Here is a 20,798-nt window from a genome sequence, read left to right as displayed (position 1 = left end):
TGGGGGGGGGGGAGGAGGAAGAGGAGGAGGAGGGGGAGGGGGAGGCCGAGTCCTGTGTTCCTCGGGGCAGCGGCGTCCCCGTGACCCGCAGGCCGCGGTGGTGGAGCGCAGGCCCGGGCGGCAGCGGCCGGCAGCAGCGCAGGGGTTAAGGGCGGCGGGCCGGGGGGGGCCGGGGGCGGGAGCATGCGTGCTGCCGGCCTCTATTGTCTCCGGCGCGGCGCCGAGCACCCAGGCGGCTGGCGGCGGCCGGCAGCGAGGCCGTGCCCGGCGCAGCGCAGCGGAGCGGGGCGCGCCGCCCCCGCCGCCCCCCGCCGCCCCATGGGCCGCAGCTGATCGTCGCCCGGCTGCCGGCCGCGCCCCGGGCAGGAGCGAGGCGGGCGGAGCGACCCGGCCGCCGTCCACCCCCCCCCCTCCTCCTTCCCCCGCCGTCCCGTTCCCCCCTCCCCCCCCCCGCGGCCCCGGAGCCCTCGGCGGCCCCCGCCGGGGGTGGCGGCGGCGGCGGCGGACTCGGGGCGCCCTCGCCCCTGCGGGCCCGGCGGGGGGAGGATGCCTGGGGCGGGGATGGGTTTGCGCCCGTAGCTCCCCGCGCCCCCCCGCTTCCTTCCGCCCCCTCTCGCCTCCCAGCGGCGGCGGGGGCGGCGCGGCCCCGTTCCCCGCGGGGGGCTGTCGCTCGGCTCCCTCCGGCCCGGCGGCGCCCATATGGGGGGCAAGCAGAGCACGGCGGCCCGTTCGCGGGGCCCCTTCCCGGGGGTGTCGACGGATGACAGCGCCGTGCCGCCGCCGGGAGGAGGGGGGGGGGCCGCCTCCCTTCGGCCATTACCGGGCGGGCGGCGGCGGCGGTGCCATGGGGCTGCGCAGCCGCTCCGTCAGCTCGGTGGCCGGGATGGGCATGGACCCGGCGGCGGCCGGCGCCGTCCCCTTCGGGCTGTACGCGGCGGCGGCGCGGGCGGCGGGGGAGGCCGAGCGGGCCCCGGGCGGCGGCGGCGGCGGTCCGGGCTCCGACTCCACGTACGCCCATGGCAACGGTTACCAGGAGACGGGAGGCGGTCACCATAGAGACGGGATGCTGTACCTGGGCGCCAGGGCCTCGCTGGCCGACGCGCTGCCCCTCCACATCGCACCGCGGTGGTTCAGCTCGCACAGCGGTGAGTGCCGGCTCCCCGGAGCCTTCCCCCGGCTTCCCCTCCCTCGGCGGGTACCCGGGCCCCGGGGCGGCGGTGGGCACGGTTCACCCGGCATGGGGGTCTGCCCCCCCCCCCGCGCCCTTGGCTGGCTGGTTGAGCCCCGTGGCGCTAAGCCTGACAGAAAGACCCCAGTCCCCTCCCTGGCACGGGTGAGTGGGTGAGCTGGGGCTGGCATCTGTGTCAAGGTCGAGGGAGGAGGCTTTCCACAAGGGAGGTGTTTTGGCTCTGGGATGCGAAGCAGTGGATGTGGCATCCCCCTTTGACTTGAGGGGAGTATGGTCCGAAGGTGCTGTAGCTCCAGCCCTTGGTTTTGAATACCGGGCTGAGCTCCATGTGCCTCTTCGGAAGGTGTTTCAGGAGTGCCAGTGAGGCATAGTGATTTCCATGCCTTAGAAGCTGGGGAAGGGGGAGAGGAAGCCTTTGAAAGTGAGGTGTGGGAATTTTTTCCCTTTGTTTCGTCTGATAAAGGGCCAAGGAGAGGCCAAAGCAGGTTTTCTCATTCAAGCCAGCTGGCACTGATGTGGTGCTGGGGAGGAAGCAGAGGAGGAACTGCCTGCCTCTTTACTGGGGTTGGGGAGCCGGCTGGGCTTTCTTGCAGGAAACATGGGGCTAAGGGAGGGGGCAAGGTTGCCCCCATCTTCACCCTCCTGGCTGGACTCTTCCATGTGTCCTCGTGTCTGGAGAGGAGCTCTGGCTGGGAGCAGGGCTGTGTCACTGACCTAGTTTTGGCTGGGTACAGGGAGCGAGGTGGGAGGTCCTCCCTTCTCCTCTTGGCTGGAGGGGAAGTCATTTCAGGGATGTCTCCTTGCGTTTCCTGGAATAGTCTGGGATTTCTTTCCCGCTCGGCCCCCTTGCGAATGCTCTAAGTGTTCTCCGTGCATGACGTGGTCTGGGAATTTCATAATGCGCCTTGGGACAATGCCTCATTTTCAGGAACGCTTGAAACTGAACCAGTGGACAAGAACAAAGTGCGAAACAAGGGGGCTCCTTTTCCTCCATCCATCTTGGGGTTTCTCCCCTTTACCCAGACTCCGGGGGCTGCTCTTCCCAGTTAGATCAAAGCTGTATGGCTGGCATTGCGTCTTCAGTGGCAGAACACCCCGGGCCTGGTTCCTGTGGATCCAGATAAGCTGGGCGCTTGCAGTCCTCCCCGGCAGATGGAGAGAACTGGCTGGCATGTGGCACTGGAGCTGAGACCCAGCGCTTCTGCAAACTTTCTTGTTCCGGGACCTTGCGCGGACTGTGCCGCTGCTCTGGTTTTTGAACACAGAAAGAAACTAAGGCGCAGCATCCTTCCAGGTATTGCCTCAGTGTGAATGAGTGCCACGGGGTCTTCCATTGTACCTGGTGCTGGAGCGAGAATGGCTTTATTACAGAAACACCTTGTAGCTAATCTGTACGGAGAGGTGGTCGGTCAGAGAGTATCGGTTACGTTAAATGGTAGTTCCCCCAAACTGCAATGCTGAGAGGCAAAAACCTGCTCATAAAAATAAAGCAGCTGCAAAATGGAGTAAGCTTTTTCCACCCGCTCGAGCGAGTGAGTGCGATGCTGCTAAGTTAAAGTGGGCGCCCTTGGAAGATTGCAGCGCGAGCCGTGGGAAGTGCCGCAAGAATTGGGTTCCTCTGGTGCCTCTTTTGGGGCCCTCCGAGAGCATTTGAGCTGTGCTGAAGCACGCGCGGGCAGCAGCGAGAGCTGTTCAGTGCATGCCGAAGCCTCTCCCCGTGGTGGTTCTTCCTCGTTGCTAATTAATAGCAAAAGGAGCGGAGGAGGCTTAAAAACCATTCTGAAAACTTGTCAGAGCTCATTAAACTTTTGTGTTCTTCCTCTTAATGTAAGAGGTTAACGGAGGATTTGGAGACCAAGGGGAAGTAAGCCACCTCAAGATTGCTAAAATTCCTTCTAATCTCCTGTTGCAGCTGGTTAACCTACAGCAGGGCAGTCGGGAGGTACTCGCTTCTTCCCCCCTGCCTCCCCATCGACCCGCTTCTCTCGCAGCGCTGAGCCACTCCATTAGCCACTGGAAAGTGCTGAAGCAGCAGCGCTCTGGTAAACGGAGAGGAGCTTTGACATTGCTGCGCGTGACTGTCCCTGCTCCTTTTGAAGGATGACTCGAGGCTGGGGACAAGGGGACCTGCTGATGCACCAAACCCCCTCACCGCGATGTGTGCCTGGGGATCTTTGGGATCTGCCCAAGTTGCTGTAGTGCCTCAAGGAGAGGAGCCCCCCCTCCCTGCCCCAAACTGTGGCAAACAGGTCTGAAGAGTGGATCCTTGCCCTGCCTGCCCCTTTCCTCCTGCTTATGCACAGGCTGGAGACTTGGATGGTGCTGATCTTGGCACGTGGGAAGGTCGTGTTCACGGCCTCACTCTTCCAGGAGTACTTGAGTTTGGGGGAAGAGCTTGGAGCCTCAAAGTGTCCCACTGTGGGGACCTCAGTGGGACAGTGAGGAGCCCTGGCTTAACGCCAGTGATAAGGCGCTGTCATTGCGGCAGCGTGTCCGTGATAACAGGACCGTGCAGATAGGCTTGGCTCCTCGCCGCTCCCTTTATCTGCGATGCTGATTTTGTGCGCCTCTCCGGCTGCTTCATGGCTCATCTGGCCCATCAGCAGGGACCCCGAGGAGTGAGCTGGGGCAGGCTGAGCTCTTTTCCCTGACTGGCGTCACTCCTCCTCCTCTCTGCAGTCAAAGGCTTGCAGAAGAGCCAGGTGTGCCCAGGGAGGGAGAGGGGAGGGCTGCACTGGGAAGCCTGTGCAGGGGGAGGTTGCAAAGTGGTCCCCAGAGCCAGCATGTGCTGCAGCACCGCTGTAGGGTGCTGTGTGTTGTGATGGTTGGCAAGAAAAGCCTGCTGCCGAATCCCACTGGGCTCTGCCGTGGCTGCCGGGGGGCAGGGGTGGCAGGAGCAGTTACATACTGACCACCTCTAGCCCTTCCAGGGCCAGGGAAGGAGAGCTGCTGTTCTTACGATTAGCAAAACCTGAATGCATCTTCCAAACAGGGTGGCCAAGGGGGCTCTCACCTTTGTGGCGGAGCTTGTCCCTCCTTCCAAGGGGACAACACCTCCCTGGGTAAGTGGATCCCATTTCCTGACAGGGATTTTCCCAGGCGTGTCTGCCATCGATGCAAGCGACAGAACTGCTCCAACGTCACCTGAAACTGCTCTGGGATTTCCCTGTCTGCCCAGGGTTGTTGAGATCTGTTTCCTGGCCTGCGAAGGTAGAAGATGACAAAACATCTTTTGCAACTTTGGAGTTTGTTTGTAGCACTTGACCCTGTCTCTGTAGCTTCATGACCATTAGGACTTCTTGGCAAAGCCAAGGCTAGCGGGAAGAAGGGAGAAAAAGGAGATGTGGTTTAATGCTGCGTGTCTCCAGCTTTGTGTGGTTCTCTTAGTATCACTCGTGTCATTCATCTTCATCAGAGGATCTCGGGGAGTTTGCAGAAGCTGTAAGTAGCTTAAAGTTTATCTGGAAATCCCCCTCGTCACCCAAAGCCCTTGAGTGTTGGAAGCTCTAGTAAATCCGTATCTCCTTGTCTGCTGGCTAGCCTAAGGAGACGCCTAGCTCATCCTTCTGTGCAGTGCCGTCAGGAATGTCGCTGGCTTTCCGTGCACCGACCAAACAAGCTGTCTGTCCTGGATGCTGGTGGCAGCAAGGTCAGGAGGGGAGGTCTCCTTTGCCAAGTGAGCCACTGCCTTCTCAGCAGCGCCTTGCCCAGAGCAGGAGGGCCCAGCCTTGGGGGAGAAGGTAGGGTGTCTGGCACAGGGATGGCAGCCCAGGTGCTGGGCTGGGCCTTTCTCCAGGCAGGGTTAGAGTGCAAAACAGGCCGGAAGTGCTTTTTAATCCAGCTCTGGAGTCAGGGATGTGAAATAGGGATCACTTGTTGGAGGATGAGGGGAAGGCATGTGTGAACACCTGCGCTGGGCAGCCCTGGTCTCTGCCCAGCTGGGAGGAGGCACGTCTATGGTGTACCCTTGCTGTGATCCAACAGCTTCCAGTCCTGAGCCTTTTCTCGCCAGTGCTTGGCAGTCTTAGCTCCTGAGCTAGTCCTGCCACTGCAGTCTCTACACCAAAACTAGAAAGCTTAATTCTAGCTGGCTAGTCAGAGAGCTGCTGGAGGGAGACTGCTTCAGCCCTGACTTTCCTGCCACCAACTTTTCAATGTGCAGACGTCATATGTGCTTCGCTCCCTCCTTACAGTGGTTAGAGCGTGGAAGGGCACCCCAAGGTCTGCAGGAACTTGCCATTGTGAATCTGGTTTTGCCAGTGGAAGTTTCCAAAGGAGACTGTCCTGAAACCATCTTTTTGTGGGTTTGGTGCTGGTGACTGCGGGGCAGCTGGATTGGGCACCTACAGCATTTCCAGGCTTGTGGATCGTTTGGGAAGTGGTGGAGGAATGATCCTGATGACTCCCCAGTCTGGTGATGTTCAGCTGGCTCTGGAGGGGTTGCTCTTCTGCCTTCTCGGGGCCAGCTGCAGAGCAGCACGTGGCCAGGGGCAAGAGGCAACAGCTACCTTGGAAGAACGAAGTACTGAATACCAGAAGATGGGAGACTCGAAGGCAGCTTTAATGCGTACCAGACCTGCAGCCTGGAGATGAAGTTTAAGTGTGTCAACGTTGGCGTTGTGCGTGAGAAGCCGGCGGCGGTTACCTTCAGTCTCCACAGCGAGAGCTAGTGCAGGCTGTCGCTGTGCTGCCTTGCCACTCCGGTGCTCCCCGAAATCTCTCAGCTGCCTTGCCCAGGAGCGAGGTGCTAATTGCTGTGCATGCTAACTGGCTTGGCTGGGCCCGCTCCTCTCTAAACTGGTGCATAAACCAGTGCAGGGGAGCTGGGTGCCATCTCCCCCCTCCACACACGTATGTTCCAGACATGCTGAGGATGATGCTCTTGTGTGCCCTGGGCTGACCCACTTCCCAGCCAGGATTGTCTTCCTGGCCCGTGACGTAAGTTTATCCCATGCTGGTTTGTTTTGCTGAGATCTTTGTTCTGGTGACTAGAATAACCGTAAAGGCTTCTCTTATTTATTAATGTGCTATTAGGGCTCCTCTCCTCCCTCCCTCTCTCGCTCTCTCCTTTGCTGGCCAGAGGATCAATCAGATGCAGACATCTTTGGTGGAGGAGCCGTACCAGGGCTGGCACCTGGCCAAGGGAGCCGTGGAGAGTCATGGGAAAATGCTGCTAAATGCTGAAAATTAATTTCAAGAGAAATGCAGGGAGGGAGAAAACCCCATTTTGGAGGAAAAAATTAAAAAACAAAAGCTTATTTTTTTTTTCTCCGATGTAATCTCCCATGTGACAAATCAGACATGCAGCAAAGAGCTCTTTGAATGAATTCCCTCTGCAGGGACCGGTGTGGCACCCCGGCTGACCGGTGGGCAGCCACAAGGTGCATCTCATCACCTCTGCTGCTGGTACACCAAAACCCCAGATGTGTTGAATACTTGGGTCTGAGAAAATGTGACCTGGCTTTCTCCTGGTTCCTTTGAAAATTGAAATCATAAGGGCTTGTGAGTGATTTAAATGAGCAGTCAAACGATGCTGTAAAGTGCAGGCCCTGATGCAGAGCATTTTTACCCACCCGCTCCCGCATGGCTGTACATCAGGGTACAGCAAGCCTCTCTCTGTAGAGGCAGACCCATTTTTTTATTTCAGATGGAGCAGGAGTGGTTATAATTGGGCCTTGGATGTCTCACCAGCACCGTCCCACCAGGCAGGTGTTTCAAATGTGGGTGAACCCACTGGGGGTGTGGGTCTTCCCCGGGGGATACTCCTGTTGTCCCTTGTGGGTGCTGCTTGGCTGAATGTTTTTGCTGGGTGCTTTGTGGTGGGAGGCTGTTGGGAGGTGCAGCTGCAGGAAGCTCTGCCGGCCTGGGCCACCCTCTCGTGCCGCTGCGCAGCGTTTCCCGTGGGCAGAGGCATGTTTCCTGCCCTGCTGGGCTGTGGGCAGCGCTGGGGGGGCAGTGCCTGCAGCTGGGGACAGGGACTGCTGTTTTCTTGGTGTGCTTTAGCTTTCCAGCCTGCTGCGGGTCCCGCACAGCCCAGGGTTTGAGGAGGGTGGCAGGGAGAGCTGGGGAGCCTGCAGGCAGGTCCTGGTGGCTGTGCTGCTGGCACAGGGCTCGGGCTCTTGGTCCCCGTGCCTGTGCGCTGCCAGGTTTGTGCCACGTGTGGCCGGCTGAGCTTGAGCAGATGCATTGCTCAGCGCTGGCATCGTCCTTCCCCAAGCCCCGATGGTGGGTCTGTGGGCAGCTGGAGGTGTTCTGCCCATGGGGATGGTGCCTCGCAATGTGTTGGAGAGGCTGCAGCACACCTCTGAGGGGGGGCTGACTCTTCCCTCCCCTCCTTCCCCAGGGAGCCGAGTGGCACTGGCCGGTGTGGGCAGTAGGTCGGTCCCCAGGACAGCAGTGTCGTGTCGCTCAGGAGGGCATGGGCTGAGCTGGCTGGGGAAAGTCCTGGCTCTCTGCGCTTGTGCACACTCGCGTGGCTGTGGGCCTCCTGGCAGTGGCATGGAGACGAGACCATGCACCTTGTGCAACAGTCTTGTGGCACTTCGTAGAGGAGCAGACGGGTGCAGTGGACATATTTACCCTTTTGCTAGTTTTAGCAACGCCAGCAGAAATTTCACAAGACTATATATTCCCAGCGAGCACCTTCGTCTTGTTGGGGCTTTGTTGAGTTATGGCCACGTTTCCTGAGAGACTGTCACCTACCAGGCACAGAAATGGGGCTGGGCCGGGTCCTGGTGAGGAAAGCACAACAGCACAGATGAGGAATTGAACTGAAAGCCGCTCAGAGCTGTTCCTTGGCCCTAGCAGGCAGGACAGCATGACAACAGTGGGTATTTTTAGAGGCCAGCTGCCTGCAACACAAGAGAAGGAAAGCAGCAGTCAGGCAGGAGAACAGGGCGATGCTTCCCCTATCCCTCATCCCTGCCCAGCATTTTATTTCCTCACAGGACAGGGCTGCTGGCATTAAGGAGTTTCCGCATCCTCCGTGCCTCTTTGCCTGTTGCTGCCTTGAAAGGCAGCTGGCTTCGTTCTCCCCTCAGCTTTTGTCATGGCTCTGTGTTTCTCTGATCACGGCTCAGCGGCTTGAGGGTGGTCCTGGGGGCTCCGCTCTTCGCATCCCAGACATAGCATCCCAGCTTGGTGTGGTGGGCGTTTTGGGGGTTGTTTTTTGGAGGTCTTTGTCGCCAGTGAGGGAAAACCTGCCGTTTCTCCTGCAGCTGGGGTAATTGCAGTAATGTGTTTGGGAACTCTCTCTACAAGGCGGTAGAGCTGCATTTTGTCAGGAGTGCTGCAGGGGAATCGGATCCACCTTTCAATCCATCCATCCAAGGCCTGTACATCTGTAGCTGGGGAAATGAGGGGGGGCAGGGGTTGGCTCTAGCCAGATGGCTTAAATTACCATCTGCAGGGAGGCTGAGTCAGTATGGGTTGAGGTCAGTTTTGGGGCAGCTGTCTTAAGCTGGTGCTGAGCAGGATGGGGTGAGGCTGAGCACCCTGCCTGAGCTGCCTCAGCATTTCAGGTTATCCCCACCCAGGTCTTGCTGCTTTGAAGCTGTTGTCTATCCATTTATTTATTGCAATGTTGAGCTCCTAGCCCTTGAAGCCTGCTATTTGCCTGGATCTTACCCTTCTGAGGGCGGCTGTAGGTGCCTTTGATTTCTTTTTGCTCCCCACAGACAGGTACGAAGCAGGCGGCACCCTGTGGCTGGTCCTGGGTGACTGTTTCTCAGGGGGATTCTGCTTCCCAAGGCCTTGTCCAGCTCTGGAAGTAGGGGTACACTGTGCTCCTCTGGGTACTGCTTTGGTGTTTTTCCTTTCTCCTGGGGAAGAGAGCGTTTGAAATCCCCCACAGCTGGGATTTTTGTTGCCTGCAGCCCCCTGTATCCCTCCTGCTCCCAGTGTCTGCTGGCTGCGAGACAGCTCGGCCCTTCCCGTGTTGGAGGCTGGCATGTGTTGAAGCAAAGAGGAGGCAGGAGCAGAGAAGGTGGGACAGCTGGGCAGGCTTATTCCTGCCTGTGGCACAGTGTGAAGCCCCTCCTGCCTCTGCTACTGGGATGGAGCATGGGCAGCCCCTGACGCTCACCCGTGGGCTCGTTCCTCTGAGATGTTCTGCTTGGTGTTTCAGAGGTTTGGCTCCCAGAGCTGCAGAAAGCTGGCAGCTGGGAAGCGCATGGGGCAGGGCTGCTCCGAAGCCAGAGCAAGCTGGGTGGTGTGGCCCTACCCCTGCCACAGGGGTATCTCCAAAACCCCCAGCCTCTCGCCCGAGGAGGGAAGCTCATACTTGCCTGGCTGGGCAGCTTGGTGCTATCAAGCATCCCTCGCCTCCTGCACCCTGCACAGCAGAGCTGTGTGATCATCCTGCAGGACTGCGCCCTACTTCTTCCCTTCCTGCTCTCCTGGTAGCCTGGGGCATTCCCTGGCCATCCCTCAGCAACGGCAGCCCCTCCTGGGGAGCAGGGAGGTGCTCTCTGCCGTGCATCTCTTCCTGCCATGCAAGGAGCAGGTGAGGTTAGGGCTGACTCTGCAGTGTGTACCTCCCTAGGTTTCTGTTCCAACGGTGTCTCTTTGCAGAAACAACCAGTGTGAACTGGCTGTAAGCAATTCCCAGCCGTGCACCAGCTGTGGGTGTAGCTCTGTGTGCCTTTCGTGCTCTGTTTGCTGCCCACTACATAAAACCTGCCCTTTCTCTACCCAGAAAAGCAGTGCTTCATCTTCCCATGCACTGGAGGTCTCTCGCTGATGAAAACCAGTTGCCTCAGTAACCCCTGCCACCACGGCCCAGGCATGAAGTGCCATGGGAGATCTTCTACCAGTCTGTTCGTGTGGTGCTGCCATGGGTTGCCTGTGGAGGAGTGTCCTAGGAGCTGGATGGGATCGCTTCCTGGCAGGAGAGGGTGCGTGGGTGAGACCGGCGCTGGGCTTTGCTCCCTCTGCCAGCATCATGAAACCAGGCCTTGTCATCGTGTGTCTCTGGAGTGTCCCTTCATCCTCCCAGAGCGATCGGCTGAAGCTGAGGCATGACGGAGCCCCGGCAGCATCAAGGCACAAGTTTTCCGCTTTGGAAGAACCTGGCGGTCAGGAGGGAGGTAGCCAGGGAGCTGCCACTTCACCCCATGGGATCGGTTGCGTTTGGGAGTGGCTCAGGTCAGGCTTTTGCACTTAAGCCTCTCTGACAGCAGGAGTTCCTCTGGCAGCTTGACAGCGGCTGGAACCCAGCAGCGGGGACTCCGTGGGTGCCTCCCCAATGGATGGCTTAGTCAGAAGTGACTCACCCCACCGGTCCCCGCGTGACGTTGCCTTGCTGCTCCCTCCCAGCCCCTGCCAAGCCAAAGCATCCAGCTCTCCTCCCTTTCTGCTCCCATTTCCGAGCCGCCATGTCCCACTGCGCTGCCGGAGGATCCCCTGCGCTCCCGCACTGTGGCACCTGGGACTGCCTCCGTTGCCCTGTTGGCTCCGTGCATCTTGTGGATGATTGCTGTTGCTAGCAGGGCTTGCAGTTGGGCTTCCTCCTTCGCACAAGAGATACTTGGGATGAAAAAGGCAGGTGTGCAGGCAAACCCTTTGGAAATTCCCAGGTGTGCCTGCAGGGATCCCTCTTCACTCTGGGCAGTGAATTTGAAACCCTCAGCATCCCTGGAAAGGTGGGGAGGCAGTGCCAGGGCATCCCTGCAGCTCTCCTGCACAGTGAGAGGCCCCAGGCCGGCTCTGTGACTGGCAGGAGCCCGGAACAAGCTTGTAACTCGGTAAATTCAAGCCCTGCAGCCCAACAGTAGGAGTCAATGCCTTCGCTGGGCTGTCGCCCAGGACCCCTCCACTTAACTTTGCTGTTCTCTGGGATGCTAAAATTAGCTTTAGGCTACACACTCTTCCTTATGAAGCCTGTTCCCAGCAGCTGGGGGAGAGTTTCTGCAGGAAACTAGGACTGGCTAGAAGGCAGGGTGACCCCAGGAGGCTACCTTTGTCATCCAGGTGTGGGGGAACTGATCCTGCAGCATGGCCTGGGCTGTAGGAGGGAGATGCTGTCTACCTGTAGCATAGGTACTTTTGTTCAAAAACTGCAATTGCAGCCATGAAAGGGGCAATGCTCAAACAGTGACAGGCAGGGGGGGTGCTTGGGGTGCAGAGGCTCTTTGCACTTCTTCCCTGAGCATGTGTGTGCAGGGAGGGTGGCTCTAGACATCCTGTGACCATGTAGCCAGGCCTCTCTGCCCTCTTGCTTCTCCATGTCTGTGCTGGAGGTTTCCTGTAAGGCTTTGGTGTGTCTGTCTGCTGAGGCTCAATGGCTTTGTGTGCTCTGGAGCAAATGTCCCTGTGGGGTTCCCTCTCTTGCAACTCCCGCCTCTTCCCAACTCTCGAGCTTTCCTCAGCCTCAGTGTTGCAATCCGTTCTCCTTCCCATTCTCCCCCACCGCCCCCATAAGAAACCAGCTTGCTAAAAAAAAAAAAAAAAAAAAAATCTCTGCCACCTGGTTTGCAGCAAGACAGCTCTGGGCTGCTGCGACATGATGCCACCCAGCCCCTTCGTTCCATGTCCTGCATCCCTCTGGCCCTAGTGGCTTCCCCACATCGCACCTGAAGCATCAATGTCTTTTTTTCCTTCCTGCTGCATGTCCTCTTCATGGCTTGAGTCGGGTGGGAGCGGACAGAGGCATCTCCAAAACCCAATGCCTTGAGTGTTAGGGCAGTGCTGGCCTTGGCCAGCTTCATGGTCCCTGCCACCCCAACACCTGCAGCATGGGGACTTTGCCAGAGCCACTGTGAACCAGGGACGGCTTTTCTTAGATGTTGCAAAACCTGGTCTTGCACAGTAACATTGTCTTTTTGGGGTGCTGCTTCACATCAGTAGCATGGCTCAGCCAGCTGAACTGACTCAATCAGCAAGGAAGTGGTGGGGTGGGATGGAGCAGGACCAATCTCCTTGGCCGTCTGCCGAGGCAGCAGCCTGCATCATTGGGTTTCTCTCAACGGTGCCATCCAGGGATGTCCCACCCTGGCCAGATCCCTGCTGCCTGGCTGATATCTGGGACTGGCCCGCTGCCGTCCCTCAGCGCTGCTTCCCTCCTGTCCCCAGGAAGGTGGGATGGTTTGTTTCTACCCTGAACCCATCCTTTATGCTCTCCCCACCTCTCTGCAGCCTTGAATGGGGAGGAAGGATGCTTGTATGGCCCTTACTCAGAGCTGGCAAATGAGATTGCTTAAGTGCTTTACTTCTTCCTGCCTACGTGTCCCTGCTCATGTCAGCCCTTGTGCTGCACAATAGCTGAGCACCGTCGCAGCACTCACCCGGCACCTTGTGTCCTGCCAGGGCTGCAGCCATGGGGCTGTGTTGGGCTCTGGCTCCTGCATCTGCCTGTGCAGCTGATGGCAGTTTCCTTCTGCAAGAGAAGTGAGTTTGGGCCTGATTCTGCTGCGTGTCCTGGCCTCCAGGCACTCAATGCAAGCGCTTTGCTGGCGGAGGGAGTGTGGTCCTTGGTGCGGCTGCGAGCTGCCTCCTGGCCCCAATGTAAGGCAGCATCACTGGCTGCATTGCTCAGAAGCCAGTAGATCATCGCTTCCATGGTGCATGATGCTCTCATAAGAGAACACCCATGGAGGTCCTCAGCTACCAGATCCCTGGGGTGCCCAAGCGCTTGAGATGTGCTTTGTGCACCCTATGTGCCATCTTCCAAAGAGCTGCCGTGTGACAGTCTCTTTAAAAAAAAAAAATGAGGCTGCTTTAGGCCAGTAGGGAATTTATTTCCCAGGAGATATTGCGTCTTGAATATCTTGGCTCTGCAGGTTTCCTTCGCTAGCTGGTGAGGAAGGCAACTCCTCTGTGATCCCTTCCATCCTGGGGCTGCGCTGGAGCCCACGAGGGGTACGGGAAGGGGAGGACTTGGAGTCCCTTCACCTCACCCAACTCCATGTGCTTCTGCTTCAGGTTGACCAGCTAGGTCCATAGAGTGGTCTTTCAGTATTTCCCGCCTCTTTGATCACTAGCGTGTTTTTTTTTAAAGATGATCCATCTTTTCCAGCTTTCTGGTGCCAGTTCAGCTGGCAGCATTGGGGAAGCCACAGGAGGAGGTGGGATGCTCAGGGTTTACTCAGCAAGGAGACAGCATGAGGACTGTGCGTGCTTGGACCAAGTAGTCCCTGTGTTTTTCTCATGCTTGGATGCATCCTCACCTGGTGTAAGCCAGCTCCCTTGGCAGGGGGCCCAGGATGCTCTCTGGAGACACAGAGGTGGGCTGTGCAGCTGAGGTTTCCAGATCTCCCATGGACATCAGGCTTACCCCTGAGTTCCCTGGTGCTCATGGCGTCCCATGGGATGGCTGAGCACCATGGAAGGGACCCCTCCCTCCTGGAGCAGGCACATTTTGGGGAGTTTGTGCAGTTGCTCCCACACACAGGGCTCCTGGTTTATCCTGCTGCATTTGTGGGGTCCTGGCCAGCTGGGGATCCCTTCAGCGAATGCTGCTCCGTACAGGATGGGTTGCTGAGGTTGCACTTGCACCTGAGCTGCTGCTTCCCCCTGCCTTCAGGGCCCATCATCCCCCACCTGCATCTTCCTCCCACTGCTGGAGGTGCCATGCAGTGTTGAGGCTGCTGCTTCCCGCGTTTTGGCTATCTGCTGGCAATAGAGCCAGGGTCTCCTGCCACTTTGGCAATGCTGCGTCTCCTGGTGGCACCGCAGCCTGTCACCAATCCATCTGGAGGCACACCGAGCTAGTGGAGGGTTTGGCAAGTGAATACGGACGTGGCATATGCCCTTCCCTGTGGCCAGGCACGGGCTTGCAGCTCCCATGGGTGCTGTCTCGCCCATCCCTGAGGGGACCAGCCACTTCCACTCGCAGGATGTGGTGTGGTTGACCCCGTTGTAGTGCTCAGTGGCTTCCCCAAGCTGCACGGGTTGCTCGGGGGGTCGCGTGTAGACACAAGTGATGGGAATTTCCTATCCCAGCTTCAGAAGCAGCTGTGTTTGAGATGTTTACAGATGGGTTGGAAAGGTGTCTTGACGTTCCAATGACCAGCAAAGCACTGGCAGCCTGTGTGGTGGTGCTTTTGGCGCTGTGGGGGTTAACCATGGGGCTTTTTCGGCTTGCGTAGGATGTGGTGGAGGTTTTCAGTGGTTCCCAGCTCTGCCTTGCCCAGCTCTCTAAAATTAACCATGTAACCTTCCTAAAAATACTCAGAGGGCAGTAGCCCCTGGAGAGCACCAGCACTGCTTGCTCCCGATTTCTAGACCAAGCCATTGGAGAGATGAGATCACCTGCCAACATGTGTCTCAGCCTGGAAAGCCCTTGGCTTTCTCAAAGTCTCCTGCAGGATACAAGAGTCCAGGTCTGGATCTGAACCTGATTTTCTGGGCCAGCCCGCTTCCCGCAGCACCCTCCTCTTCCTCACTTGCTGCTGGCGTTGCCTGCCTGCCCGTCTCCGCCTGCGGTGACAGTGCCAGCCCCAGGTTTAGTGTGCCGCAGGCAAGAGCCTTGCAAGGCAAGAGCACCTTGGGAGGGAGGAAGGGTCCGTGGCCCTTCCCCAGAGCATCCCCCCAGCTCCCTGGGGGTGTGGGAGGCCCAGGCGAGGAGGAATAGCTGGGCCCTTCCTCTGTCTCTCTTTTTTTTTTTTTTCTTTTTTTTTTTTTTAGGCATGTGGGAGGAGGGCGGAAAGGGCTTGAGGAGGAGGGAGGGAGCTGAATTTTCCGTGAGCAGCTGTCAAAATGTAATCTCCTGCATCGCTCGGGCTGGCAGCTTAGGCAGGATAAATTAACAGGGATTTCAGGGAATGTGGAAAATACCGTGGCCTGGAGGGGGCCAGCTGCGCGGGGAGCAGCCCTTTCATCTGCAGCAGCTCTGGGCCCCAGCGCCTGCCCCGACCGGAGGGATGCTCCGGGGCCCTGGGCTGTCGGGTGCTGGCTGGCCCCTGGCCTCCCTGGTTTTCCATCCACTACCTTTCCCCAAAGGTCACCTGGAGAAGGGGCAAGGGAGCCCGACACCCTTCTCTGCCTCCCCTTCCCCGCTGGTGGTGGGCTCCCCGCGGCTCCCGCGCCTGCCGTGGAGGGGGGTGCGAGCAGTTGCTCTTGCAATGCTGAGTATTTGTGCCGACAGCTGGGGCGCAGGGCGGCCCCCTGCCCCAGGGGCCTTTCCACTCCGGCTCCTCACTCTCACTCAGACATGGGAATTTATGCAATTGCATTTTCATCTCCCCCTGCCCCCCCCCCCCCATCTAGTGAAACGCAGAGCCAGGAAAGCATGTGTGCCTCTGCGCTTGGCTCAGCCCCCAGACCCGCGCGGCAGCCAGCGTCTGGGGCTGGAGCGTGCCATGCACTTGCTGGGGTTTAAGCCCAGGTCTCTTTGTCTGCGCCATGTCCCCACGCCCTTGCCATGGGGCTGTGGTGGCACTGGGGGTCCCTGTCCCCCAGCCAGCTGCCCAGGGAGCATCGAGGAGCGTGATGGATGTTCATGCTGGCTATTTATAACCGTGCTAAAGCTACCCCGGCTAGCAGAGAGGCCTGGAGATACGGCAACAGCCGCTCGCGGGAGCCTGCGAGGCTGGGCGTGCTCATCCAGGGCCCTCTCCCTTTGCACCGGTTGCATGTCTCGTAGGATCCCTTTGACTGCTGCCAGAACCAGCAGATCTGGGGCAACTGTTTAAAATAACACGTTGGCACAGAAAAATGGGGGACCAGAGAAAACAAGGTCTTCCCGTGCAGTGCATGGGGGACGGTGCCGAACCTCTGCAAATGTCTTCTCCTGGCGCTGAGTTCACAGCCGAAACACCTTTTCCATAGGGAGCCCTTCGCAGCCACCCTGTGCTGGGGGGTTGCCGCTGGAAACTGGTCCCCAAGAGCTTCCGTGGTGGTGACTGGTGCCTGCGGTGCTGGCAGAGCAACCACGTTCAGGCAGGATCGGTTCAGGCAGGGACAGGGGCAGGCAGGCTGCCAGGGGAGCTGGGGGACAGGGAAGGTATTTCACAAGGGGAGGCTAGTTGGGTCTTGCAGAAGGCAGGCTGGGAGGCTATCTGAGCCTGCTCTATAAATACACCAGGCGGGTAAACACTTGGGAGGAGAAAAAACCCAACTATTTCAGCTAATGGGCACTGCTGCCACAAGGTATAAATGGATCAGGAGTAAAATTAGGCTGGAGAGGAGGAGGTGGATTGGTGCTGCTGCCCGTGAGGCTCTGGCTGCCGGTGCTGCCCTTTCAGCTGGGGCTTGGGGCAAGTGGGGCTGGACTCACAGTGGAGACCCTGCAGCTTGGCTCGGCTGGGGCAGGGATGTGGCATGCTACGGGTCAGCCTGACATCCTGCTGGAGGGACTCCTGGGCTCGAGGGCTCCTTGATTTAGCAGGTCCGTTTAGAGCCAGCTCCCCACCATCCATGATGCTCATCTTTGCTGTGCCCTCATGGGAAATAACTGCCCCGTGGAGGAGCAGGATTTAGCATCTCTGTTCTAGGCTGTCATCCGGGGAGCTGGGAGGTAATCTGTATTTATCACTGCTGCTAATGAGAGGGTGCTCAGGTGTTGAGCAGTTATCCTGGCTGTTTGCATGGCAGAGGTCTGAGCTGCCTCCTGTTAAAGCCACCCGCGCTTTTTTCCTTCCAAGAAGCAAAAAAAATGCCCTCATCACAGCCACGTGGTGGCAAACAAGAACCTGATTCATCCTTAGATAATTTGTGTATATTCCTTTTCTCTTCTTTCCTGAGCAGCCTTTGCATATATATGAAGAAAGCTCTTAAGCAGCACTGCAGTCAAACCTGATCTGCTTTTAGAAGACAGGTCCTTAAATTACCCTCTTCCTCTCTGCAGGCAGGGAATTGCTAGATATTCTGGTGCAAACCCATGGTGGCGGTGGTGGCGTGCACGTGTTCGGCTGCATCAGCTTGAGCCCCGCTGCACTGGGCAGTGACAAACCGCATGGCCTCGAGCTGGCTGCGGTGGGAGGGCAGGGAGTCCAGGTTGGATGACCCTGTTTGGGGTTTTGCTCCCTGGGAGTTTGGGGCTCAGAGACCTGGGTTTGGGGCAGCCTCGCTTGGTGGTGCTGGGGACGATGCCGTGGTGGTCTGCGTGGCTTGAGGAGGTGGTGGCACTGGTGAGGTACCCTGGCACCAGCTGGGCCCCATCCCCATGCCCAAGCAAGGACACAGAGCAGATCTGGACATCACTCTTCATCCAAGAGTCCAAGTCACCAGGCAGGGCTGGGTGACAAGGCAGGGCCAAGGTCAGGCTGGGGGACATCAGCCTGCAGAGTCCCCCTGCTCCTGGGGCTGCTGGCTGGCATTGGAGGGGCAAGCGCTCACCTCACTCCTGCAGAAAGCTGGAGAACGCAGCAGTTGGGGCTTGTGGCTCCAGCCTGCCAGTCCTCTGCTGTGGCCCTACAGAAAAACCTCCTTCCCTGCAGCTTTTCTGGCTCAGCCATGCAGGGCTGAGCTGCAGCAACAGGGACAGCACCATCCTGGCGTGGGGACGTGCCCCTACACTTGCCAGCGTGGGGTGCTGCATGCCCCGGGCTGCTCCTCGCCCTTTAAGGCCCGGCAGCAGCTGATGGCCACGTGTGCGCTGCCTTGGCATGCTCTCCATGCCCTCTGCGCGGCGGGCACAGGGACGACCGGCACGCCGGCTCGGGCGGCTGTCCCCTGTCAGGTGGCTGTCCCCCACGCCGGCGCTGCTGGTGGCCGGCACAGGATGAGTGGGTGCCTGGCGGGCGCTGTGTGGGGTGCGTGCCACCATGCAGGCAGCAGGTGAGGGGCTGCCCACTGCTGTGCCCAGCCATGGCCTCGGGGACTCCCCAGGATGCGGGATGGACTCCTCTCCTGCTTCCCTTGCTAAGGGCTCATCTCTGCACTCTCCCTCCAGGTTTCAAGTGCCCCATTTGCTCCAAATCTGTGGCTTCTGACGAGATGGAAATGCACTTTATCATGTGTCTGAGCAAACCTCGCCTCTCCTACAACGGTAAGGGCCGGTGGCCAGGCTGTGCAGGGGACACAGCGTCCTGCCGGCTTGGGATGGCTCCGGGCAGGCTGGAGAGACGCTTGCCGCAGGCTGTGCGGGCAGGCGGCTCGGCTGGGCTTGCCAAGAGGACTCTGCTCCAGTGGGCTGGTACAGCTCGCAGTCCCCGCTGCGCTGCGCTGCGCCGGCATGGCTCAGCCCCACTGCTTTTGCCTTTGGGACCCTTTGGAATACAGCCCCCGTCCCCGTGCTGCTCACCACGGTGTGCTGTGCCAGCGGGAGCCGTCCTGGCCGGGCGTCCTGCCTGGCTAGGGCAGGGGACATGTGTCCGAAGGGTCGTTGCGTTCCTGCCCTCCTCGCTGGCAGTGAGGCTTACTGGGCTGAGCACTGGTCTGTAGGCTCCTGCATCTCCCATCTGTCCTGACCATGGCAGGGGAGTGATGCTCACCCCCTACGCGGGTGCTTTATTGGAAGCCAGGGTGGGGGGGGCGTTCGCTGCAGCCACCCCAGCCCCGTCTCCCCTCCCCATGCCTCCACCTGAGCCTCCTGCCAGCTCTGCCGGCACTGCTGCCCCAGCCCAGCTGCCTCCGCAGAGGTGGCCATGGGCTCCCCTCCATCCCGGGAAGGGGAACGCCGTGGTGGGCCCCATCTCACATCTCACCGCTGCCCTCCCCTCCCAGATGACGTGCTGACCAAGGACGCCGGCGAGTGCGTGATCTGCCTGGAGGAGCTGCTGCAGGGGGACACGATAGCCAGGCTGCCCTGCCTCTGCATTTATCACAAAAGGTACTGCGCAGGCACCCCGAGGGAGGGGACGCAGCCAGGCGGGTGGCAGGGGGACAGGTGGGGACATCCCGAGGCTCGGCAGCGTGGTGGTGACACACTCTCCTCTTTGCAGCTGTATAGACTCATGGTTTGAAGTGAACAGATCTTGCCCGGAGCATCCTTCTGATTGACCCGCCGGGCGTGCTTGCTGACTTCTCTCTAAGGTGAGCCTGCGGCTCTCGGGCTTATCCAATGATTTCACCGTGCTGGGTTTAAATCCTGGGCCAGGAGGGGAGAATGGGCTGGCATGGGCTGGCATGGGCTGGCCGTGGCTCCTGCTCCTCACCTGGGATCGTCTCTCTCTGCCGTTGCAGGGCACCTTGCTATACCTGCTGTACCTCCTCTCCCCATCCCCCCTACCCCGCCTGGAGTTTTGGGCTGACTTTAAATTCCTCGAGAAGACAAAAATAAAACCCAGAAACTTGAATCCACTTGGGACAACAGCGAATTTTTTTTAATTATTATTTTATGTTATTATTTTTATTTGTTTTGTTGGTTTTGGGGGGTTTTTTGGGTTTTTTTAATTTAAAAGATTTAAAAAAAAAGAAACATCCAGGAGAAGACAGTGTGAGAAAAGCGGAGCAACCCACTCTCCCCTCCACAGCCGCTGGTCACCAGGAGAGCTCTGCCGGCCAGGGAGGCCCCGGGGACACCCTCGGCCGAACCCCTGCCATGATGTTTGGCTTTTCTCCCCGAAACAAAAGGGGAAAGCTGCTGGGGGACAGCCGGCCAAACGGAGCACGCGGCATTTCTCACCGGCAACCCCCCCACCTCCCACCCGGACTCACCCGGGGGCTCTGCTCAGTTTTTTTGCACTGACTAAAACAGGAATTTTCTCCTCTCTCCCGTCTCCCTTTTGGAGATCTCCACCCCGGCCCCAGCAGTGTTGAGATGGGGACTCTGCTCCCCCTTGCTGAGTCGCAGGGGTCCATCTTTCAAGTGTTTACAACAAGAAAAAAAAAAAAAAAAGAAAAAAAAAGAAAAAAAAAAGAAGAAAAAAAAGAAAACTTACAAAAAAAACCAACCAACCAAACCACAACTGAAGCTTCGTGTTGACTGGCGTGTTCTTCGATTTGAGCTTCCCTGCCCCGGTGATGTTTACAGACTGGTCACTCTTTAACTCAGCTATAACCACTCAGAGACTGGAGAGCCGCAGCATCCCCGCCGCCCCCCTCGCCGGGCTCCTCTTGCCAAAACCGCCCCCCCTCTTTCTTTCCATGGCCTATGAGTCAAACCCTTTCGAGGAGGGCACAGGGAAGGCCCCCCATGGCCCCCCGGAAACCCTGACCCCCCCTGGCCACAGGGGTGGCTTTGCCGGAGCCGGAGGTGCCAAGACGGAGTTGTTTCACGGCAGTGACCCCCCCCCCAACCCATCCCTGTCCCCTCCTGGCGCGGCGGGCGTGTTTTCGTTGGTGAGACCTCCCCTGCCGGTGGCCGTGCCCCTGCGGGAAACCTTTCTGTATTTATATATTAAAAAAAAACAGGGGAAAAAAACTAAGAGTTCAGAGCTTGGGGGGAGCTTCCTTCATTAGTCAAGGTGTTTTGATATGGTATTAAAACAATGTTCAATAAAATATTCACTGTTATTTTATTTCACTGGCATTCTTGGCGAAGCAGACAATGCCTGTGGGGTGCTGGAGCCCCCCGCCAGCACCAGTGCCCCTTCTCCATGTTGACCTTGGTGTGGGGATGGCCACGGCGGCGCTCAGCCTGTCCCAGAGAGCTCCCAGCTCTGCAGCACCAGCTCTGGGGACGTGGCTGAAGTGGGACCCCCCAGTCCCCCTGGCCTGTGGGTGTCTGTGTGTGCACTGCTCGGGACATGGACCCCCTAAAGAGGAACTGGGGTGGCCAGTCCCCCCA

The 20,798-nt window shown here is 58.6% G+C and overlaps 1 protein-coding gene across 1 annotated transcript; it reads left to right on the top strand.

The window, feature by feature from the left end:
• Window positions 1-39: 39 nt before the first annotated feature.
• On the top strand, window positions 40-20,529 carry ZNRF1 (zinc and ring finger 1). Its single transcript, XM_056360623.1, is given in 6 exon segments — window positions 40-801; window positions 803-1,145; window positions 18,021-18,116; window positions 18,794-18,899; window positions 19,012-19,102; window positions 19,253-20,529. Coding segments are annotated over 5 exon segments (705 nt in total). The 5' UTR covers window positions 40-699; the 3' UTR covers window positions 19,070-19,102; window positions 19,253-20,529.
• Window positions 20,530-20,798: the final 269 nt, after the last annotated feature.

Source organism: Falco biarmicus, chromosome 15 (genome assembly GCF_023638135.1).
Source record: "Falco biarmicus isolate bFalBia1 chromosome 15, bFalBia1.pri, whole genome shotgun sequence".
NCBI classification, from domain to species: Eukaryota; Metazoa; Chordata; class Aves; order Falconiformes; family Falconidae; genus Falco; species Falco biarmicus.
The sequence above is the reverse complement of the archived record's forward strand: the minus strand, read 5'-3'. Positions and strand labels throughout refer to the sequence as shown.